General features: G+C 43.9%; 1 protein-coding gene across 2 annotated transcripts; it reads right to left on the bottom strand.

Moving 5' to 3' along the window:
• Nucleotides 1-334: 334 nt before the first annotated feature.
• On the bottom strand, nt 335-16620 carry LOC110506520 (hepatocyte nuclear factor 4-beta). Of its 2 annotated transcripts, none has more exons than XM_036964089.2 (10): nt 15985-16620; nt 14246-14411; nt 12453-12547; nt 8167-8273; nt 7230-7385; nt 6932-7019; nt 6557-6709; nt 2473-2736; nt 2032-2154; nt 335-1304 (listed from the first exon to the last, which is right to left on the bottom strand). In XM_036964089.2, exons 1-10 carry the CDS (start codon nt 16097-16099, stop codon nt 1177-1179), a joined length of 1395 nt encoding a protein of 464 aa, XP_036819984.1. In that variant the 5' UTR covers nt 16100-16620; the 3' UTR covers nt 335-1176. The 2 variants fall into 2 exon arrangements, with proteins under 2 accessions (XP_036819984.1, XP_036819983.1); XM_036964088.2 differs by having other exon boundaries at nt 12441-12547; nt 15985-16594.
• Nucleotides 16621-18547: the final 1927 nt, after the last annotated feature.

The raw sequence follows: 18547 nt of genomic DNA, 5'->3' as shown, positions 1-18547 counted from the left end.
TAGATTTTCCTCCTTTCACCATTTCTGTCTATACCCCATGCAATATCTGACACTGGACAGTCAGTGAGTGACCCTGGATAACCTGCCAAGAGTTGGTCATCTCAGTCTGAGAAGGTTTGCCTCAAGTGCTCAAAGGGGAAGAGGAACAGTCAGATTTTCTGAACAGGCTTAGTGCGCCCTCTGCAGTTACGTTACATATCCTACACTCACAGTCATTACTAAATTATTTTCTAACCTTATGTATGTAGCCTGTTACAAAGTACCACTTCACACATTAGGCCTACACCCCTACAGAATAAAACCTAACAATTTTAAACAAGAGACACACAGCACATTTATTGTTTGCATTTATTTCCATTAAAAAAAAAACATTTATACGAGTAACTTTAAAATGTTTAACAGTACCAACATCTGCATGGAATTAAAAACATGAAATTGTTCTTACTTCACTGTCACATCACTAATGTGATTAATTAACATGCCAACACAACTCACTCACACAACCATGATCTAATAAAGATAACATACTATTGAGCTGTGGTCTTTATTGATTTGATGATTTTAATTGTCAGTGAATGGTTAACATAAAGAACAATTCCTGATCAATTATTCATTGTGTGCATCATATGCATTGTGCAAAGGTGGATAAGGGAGAGGACTGGCTGGTTGAGTCCATTTTTGGGTTACTAGTGTCCATGTAACAGCCCCTACTTCATGTTGTAATCATATAGTAGCACGGCCTGGGTGCACCAACACCAGGTCAGGGGTGGCAAACTAATTTTGCCCCAGGGGCCACATTCGGTCTTCAATGAGGTTCCAAGGGCTGCAATGAAAATGTGTTGTATTTCCTAGCTGTGGTTATCAGGGAGCTGGACACAGTCAAGAAACTGCAGGTCCATTATCATTTTTTCCCCTCCAAAAAAAACATTTTACTCAAACCAACCGTGGGCTAGATTTTGTGTGTGTGTGTGTGTGTGTGTGTGTGTGTGTGTGTGTGTGTGTGTGTGTGTGTGTGTGTGTGTGTGTGTGTGTGTGTGTGTGTGTGTGTGTGTGTGTGTGTGTGTGTGTGTGTGTGTGTGTGTGTGTGTGTGTGCGCGCGCGCGCGCCAGCATGTTTAGACCACACAGCTTTTTTTCTCCTCTCTGGTTGAGTAGCTGCTGCTGCTTGGTCTGCTTCTCAGAGGCAGGTGTGGACAGGAGCCATGGGCATGCAGTGGGCAGACTCTATGGGCATGCCTGCTCCCTCTCCATGTCTGTACACCTCAGTGCCAGTCTGTGTGGGCACCAGAGGCACCACTGGCAGAGCTGTTGGAGAGAGACAGGCATCAGACTGGCATTACACACACTGAGACTGAAATTGCATGGCTTTTACTACAGGTCCATAACAGTACTCTTTCAGGACATTAAGTTACCGTTGGTGAGCTAATCCCCTAAAAAAAGACACTAAGTAATTATAGGAATATTAATGATGGGAGACAGACATCAACATCCCTCAGGTGAGCTCAGAGCTGTAGGGACTGAGCCTGACGACCAGGGCTGGTGAGAGGGCCCAGGTTCCTGTGAAGTGAGGCTGGGTTAGAGGGCCTGAGACAAGGGGAGCAGTCTGGGCCATGTGCCCCCTGTAGGGTCAGGCTGGCTCTGTGAGGGTGATAAAACACTGGGGACGGTGAGGTCACCGTGTGTTATTCCTCTGTTTTGACAGCGTGGGGGCATTACTCAGGTAGTCTCTTCCTACAGCTACCATGAAACACCATGAGGCTGGCGAGACAGACTATTACTTAGGAGAACCATGCTGCTTGGTGTTGTGAGGAGATCTCAGTGAAGCAAACCTGCTGCCTCTGTCTGGGACACAGGCAGGAAACCAGCGTCTGAGGTTTCATGCACCACTAAATACAGGTGTGTGTGTGTGTGTGTATAAAGGTGTCATACATGGTGATTATGATGTATTTGTTTGCTCTACAGTAGCTAGCTAAATGCATACTAGTACACAAAGTATATTGACTTGTCCATGGATGCATTTGGGGGTACTCACAGCTAGGGACAGGTAGGATGACTGATGTGAAGTTGCTCGGCAACCCGACATGGCCTCCTAGTAGGTCCCGAGACAGGGTGTGATCTTGGGGTTGGGGGAACGTCATTACGTTTGAGTTAGAACCTGAGGAGGACCAGAGAAGGGAATAGCTGTATACTACTACACTACTACACTGATCCAGTTACCATAACAGCTCAAAGGTTACCCTTATTACGAATACTCTCAAGTCAGTAATGAGAGCTCACCATGAAATAGTATGAAAACAACATAAGTGAAGACACAATGCACAGCGCACAGATTAGATTGTGGGAAATGAAAGTTGACGTATGTTGGGTTGAATTGTTATTGACCTCTGTTGTTGATCTGTAAGGCAACCCAGAGAAAGTCAGTGGTATTCAGTTTGAGGGTTTTTACTGTAGGTATCTCTTCTCTGGAGCGTACCGTGCCCTGTGTGTTGTCCCAGGCTCCCAGTGGCCCCCTCTCCCAGCAGCATCTCCTGCAGCAGGCTGTCCACGCTAGGCTCCCCCAGGAGCCTGGCCAGCTGCAGGGTCTCCACCATCTGCCAGGCCACACTCTGCAGGGGGGGCAGAATCAGCAGCAGCTCTCCAAAACGCCCCCGCTGTTCACAGGTGGCCTCGTCCAGCAGCACCTGGGCCTGGAAACGCAGCTGCCGCACTGTCTGAGGGGCCTCCAGCCCTGGGCAGTCTGAGAGACAGGGGGAGAGAGGTAGGGTTAATACTACACACACACAGAGAGAGAGAGAGAGAGTCATCAATCTACACACAACATCCCATAACGACAAAGCAAAAACAGGTAGGTAGACATTTTTGCAAAAGTATTAAAAATAAACAAATTAAATATCTTATTTACATCAGTATTCAGACCCTTTGCTATGAGACTCGGAATTGAGCTCAGGTGCATTCTGTTTTCGTTGATCATTCTTGAGATGTTTTTACAGGTTGATTGGAGTTCACCTGTGGTAAATTCAAATGATTGGACATGATTTGGAAAGGTATACACCTGTCTTTATAAGGTCCCACAGTTGACAGTACATGCCAGAGAAAAAACCAAGCCATGAGGTTGAAAGAATTGTCCGTAGAACTCCAAGACAGGATTGTGTCGAAGCACAGATCTGGGGAAGGGTGCCGAAAATGTTCTGCAGCATTGAAGGCACAGTGTCCTCCATCATTCTTAAATGGAAGAAGTTTGGAAACATCAAGACTCTTCCTAGAACTGGCCGCCCAGCCAAACTGAGCAATCGGGGGAGAAGGGCCTTGGTCAGGGAGGTGACCAAGAACCCGATGGTCACTCTGACAGAGCTCCAGAGTTCTTCTGTGGAGATGGGAGAACTTTCCAGAAGGACAACCATATCTGCAGCACTCCACCAATCAGGCCTTTATGGTAGAGTGGCCAGACGGAAGCCACTCCTGACAGTCCGCTTGGAGTTTGCCAAAAAGCACCTAAAGAACTCTCAGACCATGAGAAACAAGATTCTCTGGTCTGATGAAACCAAGATTGAACTCTTTGTGGCCTGAATGCCAAGCGTCACATCTGGAGGAAACCTGGCACCATCCCTACAGTGTAGAATGGTGGTAGCAGCATCATGCTGTGGGGAGGTTTTTTAGCGGCAGGGACTGGGAGAATAGTCAGGATCGAAGGAAAGATGAACAGAGCAAAGTACAGAGAGATCCTTGATGAAAACCTGCTCCAGAGCTCTCAGGACCTCAGACTGGGGCGACGGTTAACCTTCCAACAGGACAACAACCCTAAGCACACAGCCAAAAATATAGTTGTGCCAAGCTTGTAGTGTCATACCTAAGAAGACTTGAGGCTGTAATCGCTGCCAAAGGTGCTTCAACAAAGTACTGAGTAAAGGGTCTGATACTTATGTGAATGTGATATTTCACTTTTTTCTTTTAAATAAATTAGCAATAATTTCTAAAAAACAGTTTTTGCTTTGTCATTATGGGGTATTGTGTGTAGATTGATGAGGGAAAAAAACAATTGAATACATTTTATAATAAGGCTGTAATAATAATAATAATAATAATAATAATAATAATAGTAAATAGTATGGCAGCCGCATAAGTGGTGGTGGGTGCGTGGTGGTGTGTGTGTGTGTGTATGTGAGTTTATGTGTGTGGGTGCAAGAGTGTCAGTGTAGGTGGATATACATGTAAAAAGGGCTGAAAAGTGACTGGAAGCAGGAATACATAAGTACATGTGCTTATGGTAATATTCTAATGGTAATATACAGTGTACTGTACATGTAAACAGGAGTAATGGTGACCAGTAGCAAGAGACATCGATAGATACTAATGGTAATAGCAATCAATAATCAATGAACAGCAGAGTAATGGTAGTAATACATCTAATCAATACTCATTTTAGCAACAGAGTAGGTGTTAGGGGGAGCTGTAGTTGTTAGCCACTTAACAGTCTTATGGCCAAGGGATGGAAGCTGTTTAGGAGTCTTTTGGTTTGAGCCGTAATGCAAAGGTATCGCCTGCCGGAAAGGAGCATTGAGAACAGTCTATGTCTCGGTGGCTATTGTCTTTGGCAATTTTTCAGGCCTTTCTCAGAGACCGTGGAATGTACTGTCACACCCTGATCCGTTTCACCTGTCTTTGTGCTTGCTTCCACCCCCCTCCAGGTGTCGCCCATCTTCCTCATTATCCCCAATGTATTTATACCTGTGTTATCTGTTTGTCTGTTGCCAGTTTGTTATGTTTGTCCAGCCTACCTGCGGCTCTTGTCTGTTTCTAGTTCCTGTTTTCTAGTTTGACCATTCTGCCTGCCCTGACCCTGAGCATGCTTACCGTTTCTGTACCTTGTCACACCACCCTGTATTATTGACCTCTGCCTGCCCTGACCCCAAGACTGCCTACCGTTTCTGTACCTTGTCACACCACCCTGTATTATTGTCCTCTGCCTGCCCTGACCCCAAGACTGCCTGCCGTTCTGTACCTTTTGGACTCTGAACTGGATTACTAACCTCCTCCCTGCAGGCTGTCTCATCAATGTTGGTGATCAGTCCTACCACCTTTGTGTCATCGGACAAACTTGATGATGGAGTTGGAGTCATGCGTGGCCACGCAATCATGGGAGAACAGGGAATATAAGCACACACCCCTGGGGGGCCAATGTGTTGAGGGTCTGCGTGGCGGGTTGAGTAACAGTGGTCTAGGACTTAAATGCGCCGAGTGGCTAAGGAGGCGTGTTGATAGAAGTAGGGCATCACCTGTCTTAGTGACTCGCAACTAAAATCACTGGCAACAAGAAAAGCAGCCTCCGGGTGCATGGTATCTTATTTACAGCCAGCTTGTTGTTGTTGTTGTTGTCCTGAGATGGAATGTACCCTGAGTGTACAAAACATTAAGAACACCTTCTCTTTCCATGACATAGACTGACCAGGTGAATCCAGGTGAAACGTATGATCTCCTATTGATGTCACTTGTTAAATCCACTTCAATCAATGTAGATGAAGGGGAGGAGACAGGTTAAATAAATATTTTTAAGGGGGGGTGCAACTCAATATTAGGAAGGTGTACTTAATGTTTTGTACACTCAGTGTATACAGCAGTCATGATAACAGTCATAGGTACACAAAGAGCCCAGGGCAGATGAATCAAAGTTGAAGTTGAACTCGGAATTGAGGTTATTACCTGCCGATCTGATGTTCAAAAGATTTTGTCGATCATAGGAATTTATAAACGCCAAAAGAATCACAAAATAGCAAAGTTGGGTCAGAGCACGCAAGACGGCAGCCATACAGTACGGCGCCATCGTCACATACAGTACACGAGAGACACTTACATGTACAGTATGCTTATACTGAGAGACAGAGTGAAGCCACTGTGAGGCAAACAATTCCTACAACACAGCACTGAGACAAATCCTCACTCTGCGGCCCTAGGAGAATAGGGAGAGATGGGATTGCTGTGGGGACATTATACAATATACTTCTTTACTAATTTAAATGCATTATGTGTAATAAACTAAACAGAAATTATTAGAGAAAGTTTAGGAAAAGGTAGTAGGGCAGGGTCACACAGGACAGAGCTGAGCACACGTGCGGTATGTTTATTTCTATAGGTAGTCAGTCATTTGTGTCAGACTTGGCCTAATGCTGCTGTCTACTGCTGTGCACTGCTGTGCCAGTTTGGCCAGTCAGTCTGTCAGACCGGTGGCCTGGCTCTGCTGTTGTAATCACCGCTTCAGGCCAACAGGCTGTAAAGTCCAGCAGCCAGTCACGTCTCCCTGCCAGGACCAGGACTTCGCCCAGATATTAATAGTTTCTCCCCAGAACACGGTGAAACCTGTCCGCCAGGCCAGGACAAAACAACAGGGTGCCAAGGACAGAGCAGAGAGAGCAGAGACAGTCCCAGGAGAGAACAACTGTGAAATAAAAAGATTCCTGGCGAAAGTCTCTTCCTTTGTCTGAGGACAGAGGAGAGGTGAGAAGAGGTGAGGAGGGGGAGGAGGGGCAGGGGGGTGGCTGGTGGTGACCAAAGGACTGACTGACCAGGACTGAAGAAGACTATGGTTTTAAGGCAGGCAAACTCGCTGTTGGTGATGTCCAGCTCTCTCAGAGGCTTGACCAGCTCCTCCAGGATCCGGGCAGCCACCCTGGACACCTCCACCTCAGGACCGCTCACTGGGATCACAAAGTAATTACCTGCAAACACAATCCACATATTAAATACTTACTTATGATATAAGTAAAGTAAAACTGTAAGTATAACTTTATACATTAGGTAAGTCTGCTTCCTTTATCAATATACACATATGGAAAAGCAGCATAGCTAGTCGACATTACCAACATTGGGTAAATATTTTTAAAATTTTATAACAATGATGAGAGCACATCCCAGACTCAGCTGAAATCCATATATTTTACCCAGAAGGATAATGTCATTGTAAGGCAGGGAGCGTTGAGCCACCCCTAGGATGAGGTGTTCAGCAGAGTGGGCTCGTAACAGGGATACCTGCACACAGACAAGACACAGCACAGCACAGAGACAACACACAGCAGCCATTACACAGACAGCCCTCCCTGCAAAGTGAGTATTCCAAAAGCTAGTGATCCAAAACCCAACACAAAGACAGCTGGGCTGAATGTGACCGCCTGCTTAGACAGGTGCAGCTCACATGTTCATACAGACACATTAAGTAGGATAACATCCAAAGTTCCATACCCTGTCGTCAACGGGGAGGCTGCAGAACTCGGGGATGCGCTTGGCCCACTGCACCAGCAGGAGGAGCTGCTGCTTCATGGACTCACACACGTCCCCCACGAGCGCTATCTTCTTGGTGTTGATGTCACAGCTCATAGGGGAGGTCAGGGCTGGAAACTGAGAGTGGCACACAATAATGAGAGGTTCCACATTGGCCCTAGGTGTCAGTGTAATGTGAGAATGAAGAGAGGGTTGGAGGAGATGGATGGGGCAGGGTGCAGGGGTGAGATGATGGGTGCTTGGACAATCGTGAAGGGCAGAGCAAGCAGAGGCAGGTAGGGTATTGGGTGGGGGAAAGGTCACTTCAGAGAATGGTGGTAATAGAGAATATAAGGGTGTAAGATGAGAAATGGATTTTGGATGTGTGTTGTTGGTGGGTCTGTCTCTGGAACGATGCTGTTGGATGGTGATCAGAGCCCCTTCAGCACACAGCTCACATTGAGGAGACATCGCATGAAAACTTGACCCAAATGGAAAACAGCCTGGCCAAATTTTGTGGTTCATTTGTCCATCATCCAATTAATTTCTGCCACATTCCTTTCGCATACAAAGAGGATATCTGGTTGTTATTATGTATTTGAAGCCAATTGAACGCTGGCACACAATCCAAGCCCAGGCACTGCCATTACATAGGACTGCTGTGATCAGATGTGAGTCTCTCTGGGCAATTTGGCAATTTCTAAGAAGTAACTGAATCCAGCCTGCAGCTAAAATCTCCAGGGGACCTTAATGGCCGGCTGTCTAAAGTGCAGCCTGTATCCTCTCCATCTCTAGCCCTGCCACTGCTGTGTTTCTGAGAAACAGATAAGGGGCTCTACTCTGGGCTGTATGGGAAATGGAAGCCTCTGGAGCACTTTGTGGCTGTGAATAGCGAGAGGTTTTAGTGACAATCTCTTACCTGATGCATGCTGGCCTCTGCCTGTAACAGTACGCTGATGGACAGAGTGCCCAGCCCCTGTCCCTCTCCTCTGCGGCTGCTGATGCGGTCCCGCTCGTTCTGCACGGCTGGAAATAAAAGAATAGGAGGGAGAGTCCCTGGATTTCTTGTGTTCACTGTTTTACTTGGACAAAGTATACTCAATGGAGGGGTAACGTTGTAATTACAGCATACACCTACACTGAACAAACATCTAAACACAATACCTAAAGTGTTGGTCCCATGTTTCATGATCTGAAATTAAAGATCCCAGAAATGTTCCATATGCACAAAAAGTTTACTTCTCTCAACATTTCTGCACAAATTTGTTTACATCCCTATTAGTGAGCATTTATCCTTTGCCAAGATAATCCATTCACCTGACAGGTGTAGCATATCAAGAAGCTGATTAAACGGCATGATCATTACACAGGTGCACCTTGTACTGAGGACAATAAAAGGCCACTTTAAAATGTGTTTTATCACACAACACATTGCCACAGATGTCTCAAGTTTTGAGGGAGCGTGCAATTGGCATGCTGACAGCAGGAATGTCCACCAGAGCTGTTGCCAGATAAATTAATGTTAATTTCTCTACCATAAGCCGCCTCCAACGTTGTTTTAGAGAATTTGGCAGTACGTCCAACTGGCCTCACAACCGCAGACCATGTGTATGGCGTCATGTGGGTGAGCGGTTTTCTGATGTCCACGTTATGAACAGAGTGTCCCATGATGGCGTTGGGGTTATGGTATGGGCAAGTATAAGGTACGGACAACGAACACAATTGCATTTTATCGATGTCAATTTGAATGCACAGAGACACCGTGACAAGATCCTGAGGCCCATTGTGAGGCAATTTTTATTTTTAGGTACTGTATCTGTGACCAAAAGATGCATATACAGTGGGGCAAAAAAGTATTTAGTCAGCCACCAATTGTGCAAGTTCTCCCACTTAAAAAGATGAGAGAGGCCTGTAATTTTCATCATAGCTACACTTCAACTATGACAGACAAAATGAGAAGAAAAAAAATCCAGAAAATCACATTGTAGGATTTTTAATGAATGTATTTGCAAATTATGGTGGAAAATAAGTATTTGGTCAATAACAAAAGTTTATCTCAATACTTTGTTATATATCCTTTGTTGGCAATGACAGAGGTCAAATGTTTTCTGTAAGTCTTCACAAGGTTTTCACACACTGTTGCTGGTATTTTGGCCCATTCCTCCATGCAGATCTCCTCTAGAGCAGTGATGTTTTGGGGCTGTTGCTGGGCAACACGGACTTTCAACTCCCTCCAAAGATTTTCTATGGGGTTGAGATCTGGAGACTGACTAGGCCACTCCAGGACCTTGAAATGCTTCTTACGAAGCCACTCCTTCGTTGCCTGGGCGGTGTGTTTGGGATCATTGTCATGCTGAAAGACCCAGCCACATTTCATCTTCAATGCCCTTGCTGATGGAAGGATGTTTTCACTCAAAATCCCACGATACATGGCCCCATTCATTCTTTCCTTTACACGGATCAGTCGTCCTGATCCCTTTGCAGAAAAACAGCCCCAAAGCATGATGTTTCCACCCCCATGCTTCACAGTGGGTATGGTGTTCTTTGGATGCAACTCAGCATTCTTTGTCCTCCAAACACGACGAGTTGAGTTTTTACCAAAAAGTTATATTTTGGTTTAATCTGACCTTATGACATTCTCCCAATCTTCTTCTGGATCATCCAAATGCTCTCTAGCAAACTTCAGACGGGCCTGGACATGTACTGGCTTAAGCAGGGGGACACGTCTGGCACTGCAGTATTTGAGTCCCTGGCGGTCCCTGTTACTGATGGTAGGTTTTGTTACTTTGGTCCCAGCTCTCTGCAGGTAATTCACTAGGTCCCCCCGTGTGGTTCTGGGATTTTTGCTCACTGTTCTTGTGATCATTTTGACCCCACGGGGTGAGATCTTGCGTGGAGCCCCAGATCGAGGGAGATTATCAGTGGTCTTGTATGTCTTCCATTTCCTAATAATTGCTCCCACAGCTGATTTCTTCAAACCAAACTGCTTACCTATTGCAGGTTCAGTCTTCCCAGCCTGGTGCAGGTCTACAATTTTGTTTCTGGTGTCCTTTGACAGCTCTTTGATCTTGACCATAGTGGAGTTTGGAGTGTGACTGTTTGAGGTTGTGGACAGGTGTCTTTTATACTGATAACAAGTTCAAACAGGTGCCATTAATACAGGTAACGAGTGGAGGACAGAGGAGCCTCTTAAAGAAAAAGTTACAGGTCTGTGAGAGCCAGAAATCTTGCTTGTTTGTAGGTGACCAAATACTTATTTTCCACCATAATAAATTAATAAAAAATCCTACAATGTGATTTTCTGGATTTTTTTTCTCATTTTGTCTGTCATAGTTGAAGTGTACCTATGATGAAAATTACAGGCCTCTCTCATCTTTTTAAGTGGGAGAACTTGCACAATTGGTGGCTGACTAAATACTTTTTTGCCCCACTGTATGTATTCCCAGTCATGTGAAATACATAAATTAGGACCTAATGAATTTATTTCAATTGACTGACTTCCTTATATGAACTGTACCTCAGTAAAATCTTTGAAATTGTTGTATCTTGCGTTACTAATTTTTGTTATACATTTAATTTTGACACTCATCTGCATTGAGACTATTTCAGAGCAAATTCAATTTCCAAATCCCCCAAGTAACATCTCTAATTTTGATTCTGATTCTGCCAACATATTAAACCTGACTATGTAATTAGCCAAAGGAAGGTATGACGGGAGGCTGACAGTACAGGGCCTGATGATTGGGATTGTGTCTGACAGAGGAGACTGTCTCATAGTGACCTCTGTGCCTGTGTCATTACAATGGATGACCTCAGCCTGATTTCAGTCTGCTCCACAAAGTCAGACAACAAGCCCCAGTCTGAGAGCAATCAGTCACCACAGCTGACCTCTCAGCAGCCAATCAGGACCCTATTAATCAAACTGGAGCTGCAGAGACAGAGACAGAGAGAGACCTCTGCTTTGGAGACATGGCAGTGGGTGATGATGTCACAAATTAGTCCTCCACGGAGCACAAGTGAAGTGATAGATTGAAAGTGGCTGTGGACATTCAGCAAGGAGAATAGGAGGAGTACAAATATAGATCGTTGTCAAAAATGGTTTGTTAGAATTTGTTGTCTGGATTAATGTACAATTGAAACACATTAAACCAAAGGCTTATACACATTTTCAAAATGGCATGTTCTGATATTTTGTGGCATAGCTTTGCTTTTTACTAAATGCTATGCTGAGTGGTCTGCAAAATTAATACGGCAAATGTTTGAATCTTTCTCCCTGACCATCACTAAGGGGGCTCAGCTCAGATTCAGTTTCTCTCCAACGTTCCTCTGGAATGAGGGCTCAGCAAAAAGAGGTATTTCTCTCTTGAAAAAGCCAGAACAAATAATTGCCCATGCTCTGCCATTTTAATTATTCATGTGAGGGGCCATTCATGGATCCTCTAATCCCGTCTCTCTCTCTCCTGGTTATCTGCGGCAGCCAGTGGAAGATAAGGTCTACAGTGCACACTACAAACAGCCACTCACTCAGTATTGCTCAAGAGAGCGCATGTTGATCTTGTTGCTTTTCCCCCACAGTAAGTGGTGCATACACTCTTAGAAAAAAAGGTTCCAAAAGGGGTTTTCGGCTGTCCCCATAGGAGAACCCTTTTTGTTTCCAGGTAGAACCCTTTTGGTTCCACGTAGAGGGCTCTACCAGGAACCAAAACATTTTCTTCAAAGGGTTCTCCTATGGGGATAGCCAAAGAACCCTTTTAGGTTCTAGATACCCCTGCACATCGACTCTGTACTGTTACCCCGTGTATTTATTCTACGTGTTATTAGTTTCTAATATTCTGTTGTTTATGAAGCATGTGACAAATAAAATTTGATTTGATTTGAGATAGCACCTTGTAGACTATACCGCACTCACTACCCCTGCCTGAGCCTCCACTACCCACCCCCGCATGGCGTGCCTGCCAACCCCAATACCCCCCTTGGCGTTAAACATGGTTATGCAATGTGGGTAAATATTGTGATTTGTCAACTTTTATATATGCTTATGGCTTTAAAAACAAAATGCTGTGTGTGCGTGTGTGTGCTGGCAGGCTTTAAAAAATCTCCTTTGAATTAATAATGTGGCAATGAATTGTGTAATTACTTTGTAGTGTGGTGCCATACAGTATGTACAATCTATGTCATGATTAAACAACAAACCTTCTCTCTCACCTTCCTTTCTCATGCCTGCTCGGAAACATTTCCGAAGCCTGCAGTAACGGCATTGGTTCCTCTTGTCTTTGTCCACAACACATTGCCTGCTGAACCTGCCGACCCACACACACACACACACACACACACGCACGCACGCACGCACACACACGCACGCACGCACGCACGCACGCACGCACGCACGCACACACACACACACACACACACATACACACACACACACACACACACACACACACACACACACACACACACACACACACACACACACACACACACACACACAATTAGATAAACTTCAAAACAAGACAACAGTTGTATAATTCTGTAACACACAATCAGACACAAGTCTCACACTATGGGCTTCTGTAATTGTGATGGCGTCAGATCAGTGCTGTACAATTTCTGTGTTGTGGACATACACATGTTCAGACAGGCTCCTAACACTTAGTTCCAGACATACAACCACCTTTCAATGAAACCTGCAAAATGACAACTCCTAACTCCTATAGTCCATACAGTGTGGTAAAATCGACTTCTCACATGTGAGAGAGTAAAACGCATCACACCATTGACTTTGGAGTCTTCCATCACTGTATTAAGGTTATTGTCTCTTTGTCTGAACAAAACCCAGAGACTATGACACAGAAGTTGGCTTTCTAATTCTTGGCCAACGCAACTCGCATACTTTTCACTTCACAATGGATGTGGTTGAGAACCGTACCACCAGAGAAAGTAATCAGTTATTGAAATGGGGGTTGAACACTGTGAATGAAAGTACTTTACCAGCATTTCAGCTACATGTTTTTACCAGCTGCCCTAGTCATAGGCAGTAAATTTGTCTCTGTATTGTCTTGTGGGTCGGAGGTGGACAATAGTGTGCCTAATAATACTTCCAATGGTCTACAGTTCTAACAGAACCTTGGTGGTATCTCAAATTACACCCTATTTCCCATTTAGTGCCTTATTGTTATGTCTCAGGTCAAAAGTAGCGCACTATATGGGGATCCAGCCTGGTCTCATAGACTAGACGTAACATAGTAATTGTAAATCCGGGACACTGAAATTAGTATGATACAGTATGTTACATTTGGTATGGTTACCTAAGACAGATGGTTACTTAAAGTTGGGTGGTTGGTTGAGGTGGATGGGTGGGTGTATAACGCGAATGTCTAGCAACCCATAGGTTGCGAGTTTGAATCTCATTACGGACAACTTTATGCATTTTAGCTAATTAGCAACTTTTCAACTACTTACTGCTTTTTAGCTACTTTGCAACTACTTAGCATGTTAGCTAACTCTTCCCCTAACCCTTTTAGCTAACCTTTACCCTTTTAACCCTAGCCATTTAACCTAGTCATAAACTTAACCTTAACCCTAACCACCAAGTTGCAATTGGCCCGTGCAACCCAAGGTTTGATATCAGCATAAACAGAAACCCTCTTAAATCTAACCACCAATCCCTAGCTTATGTTAATGTTAGCCACCTAGCCACCTAGCTAGAATTCATAACATCTCATATGTTTATCAAATTCGTAACATGTTGTATGTTTTTCAAATTGTAATTGGTCAAATTTAATACTAAATGAGTGATGGACATCCACAAATGAATACATACCATACGAACCGAACCGTAACATATATTAAATGGAGTGGATTTATTTACAGAATAATACGTAATGCTGTGAGAACAGGTTGGATCAGATAAAAAAAATAGGGCACTCTATTGGGAATAGGTTGTCATTTGAGATGTAGTCCTCTTTTTCAGTGATCTGTGTGGTGATGAGTCTCACCTGCAGGTGTAGGCGTGGTTCTTCCTGACGCTCCTCCTGAAGAAGCCCTTGCAGCCGTCACAGCTGGAAGCACCGTAGTGTTTACCTGTGGCCCTGTCTGCACATATGGAACACACGCTCCCATTGGTCTGTGGCAGCAGAGGGGCAGGCTCCGGCATCATCAACTCTGTCAGTCAATCACAAGAAAATGATTGAGATTCATACACTACAGCACACTGGAGGGCTACTGCATGTGTTGAATTGACTCTTGACACTTGGGGACAGACATGAGAGGATGTCTATTACCGATGACCTCAGGCTAACATTAGAAAGCTTTGGAGATGCACAATGGAATATTGGTCTTGTAGGACACGGTTCTACTTTTACAGATGGGCCCCCATTGTTGATGAGTAAGTAAACATCTCCAAGCCTTGCTAATAAGCTGCAACAGCGTCTGCAGAGAGCGGATCACTCAGCTGAGAGATTGTCAACGCTGTGTGACAGCAGATAAGCACGATTACAGAGCAAATAATTAATCAACGGCATCATCAGCTAAGGTGATTAATGAATCCCTGTTCATTCCACCTCTGTGAAGGGAAATAACCTTGTGCTGCATATAAAAAAGCACAACATTCAAAGGCAGAAATGTGTTGATTGTGAGCTTATAGGGCTGTAAGAACAATGGCAGAGTTGTGTTGTTCCCCAGGGCTGATGAGGTTTGGAGGGGGTAATAAAAGCAGGGTTATAGGTAGAGATATCATTGCTGTATGTTGCTGCCAGACTCACAGGCCCTCAGAGGACCACTGCTGCTTATTACTCAGAGGAAGAGGAAACTCCCCATTTAATTAAAGCAGATTCAGGTCAGTGGCAAAGACAAAGTCCACTGGCTAATTTTACACTGGGAGCTCCATTTTAATTCAATCTCCCTCAGTGTTGCTCTAAATTGTGTCCTGTCAGTGTTCGATCGCTGCAGGATTGTCTCTCTTAAAACCACTGACCGTCAAATATACTTTGTTGGTGTAGTGTTTGTGCAGTCACAGGGACATTGCCCCCAGGCTGTAATGTATTTAAATTGCACACTTAGAGTTGGGAGACTGAGCAACCAGGGATAACAATTTAACATGGAGAATGCTTTCTGTGGTCAAAGATCAGTTCGATTGAATTAAGAGATTAGAATACATCTTCCACACAGCTATCTGCCTTGGAAAGCAGTCTGCTGGTAAAGCATCTCCTTAAAAGTGCCAAAGAAAGGACCTGATTCAGCAGAACAGACTCCTAATGATGATAATGATAAGTTCAAATTAGATTATAAGGGAAAGCAGAAGAGGGAGGTCTTTAGATCACCCTCAGTATTGTCGGGAGTAATGACCGTTGTATTCACAGCATTTTGTGGAATGAAAGCTAATGTTATTTTATCCATGAGAAAATGGTCTTACAAATTCCTGTGTGCATGAGAGCTACATTGTAAAGCGCTGAGAGTACTTTTTAAAACCATGTTTTTCCAAGGGCACTGGGTCTCTTTTTGTAAGCCTGGTTTTCTCTCCAGCTGAATGGAAAGAACAGGTTTTAAAAAGTTACCAAGATCTACTCATGAATTTTAACTTATAAAAATGAATGGATATTCAATATTTTATATTATTTGAATGTCCTTTGAATATCATACAAACCCCCTCAAATGTCAGATCGGTGTTTTGGTATTGTTGTGCACCAGTCTATGAGTGAAGGACAGACAGGTAAAGGTGTCATTATACCAGTCGTACCTGTCTCTACAGGAAACACCCTAAGGTTGTCAAACTCCAACATGGTGTAGGAAGGATCAAGGGTGGTGCTGTAGTCTGTGGAGTCCAGATCCAGCACGTTCCCTGACAGCTTCATGGTTCTGGTCACTGCTTCAGGAGGCCACACTAGGCCCAAACAAAAGTCTGATTTATATGAGCAAAGGAACCAGAGCAGGCTGCTGCACGACCTTCCTCTTCAGTTCACCACTCTGTTCCAAAATTAGCCACTTTTTCAGCACAATCACTTAATTCCTCTCTGTGTCTTCCTGACTGTCTAGCTCAGGTAAATCAATGTGTTGTCATTCTGTGTGACACCACTATTCCTCCACTCGGTCACAGGCCTCCAAAGTCCTGGTTCCTGTCCTGTGCTGATGTTTTCCTTGGCCCAGTAAATCATGTGCACCTTTTAGATTCTTCCTTTTCTCGTCCCAGTATTCCTGGCAGGCAGTTCTTACTCAGGTTGTATAACAGAACAAGTTATCCAGTATGTATTTAGCTGGTAGCTAATGTTCCAGATCAGTGTGACAGATGCCAAACAGCCTTCCAAAGGAGGGAAAGAGAGAGACACTGAGATTTGGCCCACTGTATGTTTGCGACTCTCTTATCAGAGTAGAGTATAATAAAGGTGAGGGTTCAAATGGAGGCAGGTAAACATGACTCACTGGGAAGAGAAAAAACAGCCGATACAGTCAATGAGCTACCTTATCTTAATCACTTCTACGGCTGAGGAAAAAAGGACAGCAAAAACTAAAGTATATGACCAGATCAAAGGTCATCATTACAGTCAGTTACTGCAGGTCAGTTGAGAATGGTATTTGAGTACCGCTGATCAATGTTTAATATTTGTAATTTCAGTAGACTTCTATGGACAAAAGATGCCAGATTCTCAAGTTTGAGTGTAATTCCAACTGGACGAGAGACTGTGCTATATTTCACCACTGGGGGCAGAGTTTGCTAGTTCCACCGGTCTGCACTCTACTCTGTTTCACAATGGGGAGGGGCTTCTTTCTTCACCTTTGCCCATGTGGGGAGCATGCCATCAGCTGTTTGGAGGTATTGATCAGAGGTAGAGGGATAACGTGTTTGCAAATAAAACTATACCTCCCCTGGGCCCCTTTATACAGATAGTGAATGCACTGTAGATAGCCTTTCTCTCTGACTTGTCTCTACATAAAACACAGGTTCAAAGCAATGGAGGGTCATCTATGTCAATCTACAATATAGTGACATTAGTATCTTCACAAAGCCACTTTGTGGTCTATCTACTGTTGTAGTAATGGAGTAACAATAATATAAAGCACCATATTAACAATCATGTCATATTGTTTTTAGATTATTAGGAAAGAAATGTGAAACAAAGCAGTGGACAGTGAAGTCCAACATGTATTTTTCACTTTGAGTATCCAAAAATGGACAGAGATCTCATATTAATGTCCTTCATTTTTAATAGAGTAAATTCCCAGACATCTATAAAAATGGACATCTGGGTTGAAGAAGTAAAAAATAATAATAACATGAGCCAAATCCTTTGTGTGCAAGAAATCAATAGTCTGTCTTACATTATAACTGAACAATAATCAATAGTCTGTCTTATATTATAACTGAACAAATTGAGCATTCTAATGTTAACATTACCTCCACATCAGCGGAGGCTGCTGAGGGGAGGACGGCTCATAATAATGTCTGGAATGGAGTAAATCAAATGCTATCAACCACATGGAAACCACATCGTTGATGTGTTTGATACCATTCCATTGACTCCATTCCAGACATTATTATGAGCCTTCCTCCCCTCAGCAGCCTCCACTGCTCCACATGGCAGAGACGATATGATGATGACGACAAGTTCATACAGTCTACAGTGCATTCAATACACTAGAAAACTTCTCAGCTCCCCCACTGACATACCATAGTCATACTGGGGCCATTTTACCCTTCCTGGGCTGGGACACTTCCTAGCCATCTGCAGAGGAGATAGATGTGCGAATCTGCAGAATATTCTGGACCTTCAGTATGTGAGACATTGTGTGTAGGCTGAAGGATAGGAGAGTGAGGAGTTTGGAAAGAACGAAAGACATAGAGAAATGTGAACGTGGCCATATGATTTTTACAAATTATAACAAATTATATGTCAGACCACATATGAGCTTTTCCAGGAGCGATATCCATCATGCTTTGGTGTAATGGGATTTCCTGGGTGAGCAGCTCTCCTTCCCTGAATGTCACGCTAGGCCGCAGGTCAGACCTCCCCTGGCAGTGGCTCTCTCTCTCTCATGCTGCAGCTTTGTTAAGGTGATTGATAGCTCATAAAACCTGTCAGTCACGGCAGGACGAAGGCAGAATGGTCCTTGGTGCCCTGTAAAATTACATCAGGTCCAGATAAAAAATTACCCTCAAATTTAGATTATCTTGCTAAAGCGTTCTAGTGTTCACAACTTGTATTACACAAAACAAATCACACCCCTTCACTTGTTACGGCCTGAATTTAAAATGGATCACATTTAGATTTTTTTCACACAATACCCTATAATGTCAAAGTGGAATA

Source organism: Oncorhynchus mykiss, chromosome 26 (assembly GCF_057628025.1).
Source record: "Oncorhynchus mykiss isolate SJ-2025 chromosome 26, ASM5762802v1, whole genome shotgun sequence".
Classification (NCBI taxonomy): domain Eukaryota; kingdom Metazoa; phylum Chordata; class Actinopteri; order Salmoniformes; family Salmonidae; genus Oncorhynchus; species Oncorhynchus mykiss.
The sequence above is the reverse complement of the archived record's forward strand: the minus strand, read 5'-3'. Positions and strand labels throughout refer to the sequence as shown.

Bases quoted from the DNA above. Each gene is read 5' to 3' on its own strand.
- LOC110506520 (XM_036964088.2), bottom strand. From the start codon at position 16,099: ATGAAGCTGTCAGGGAACGTGCTGGATCTGGACTCCACAGACTACAGC. The intron at 12,548-14,245 runs GTGAGACTCATC...GTGGGTCGGCAG, and splicing joins AACCACGCCTACACCTGCAG to GTTCAGCAGGCAATGTGTTG. The intron at 6,710-6,931 runs GTAAAATATATG...TTGTGTTTGCAG, and splicing joins CAATGACATTATCCTTCTGG to GTAATTACTTTGTGATCCCA.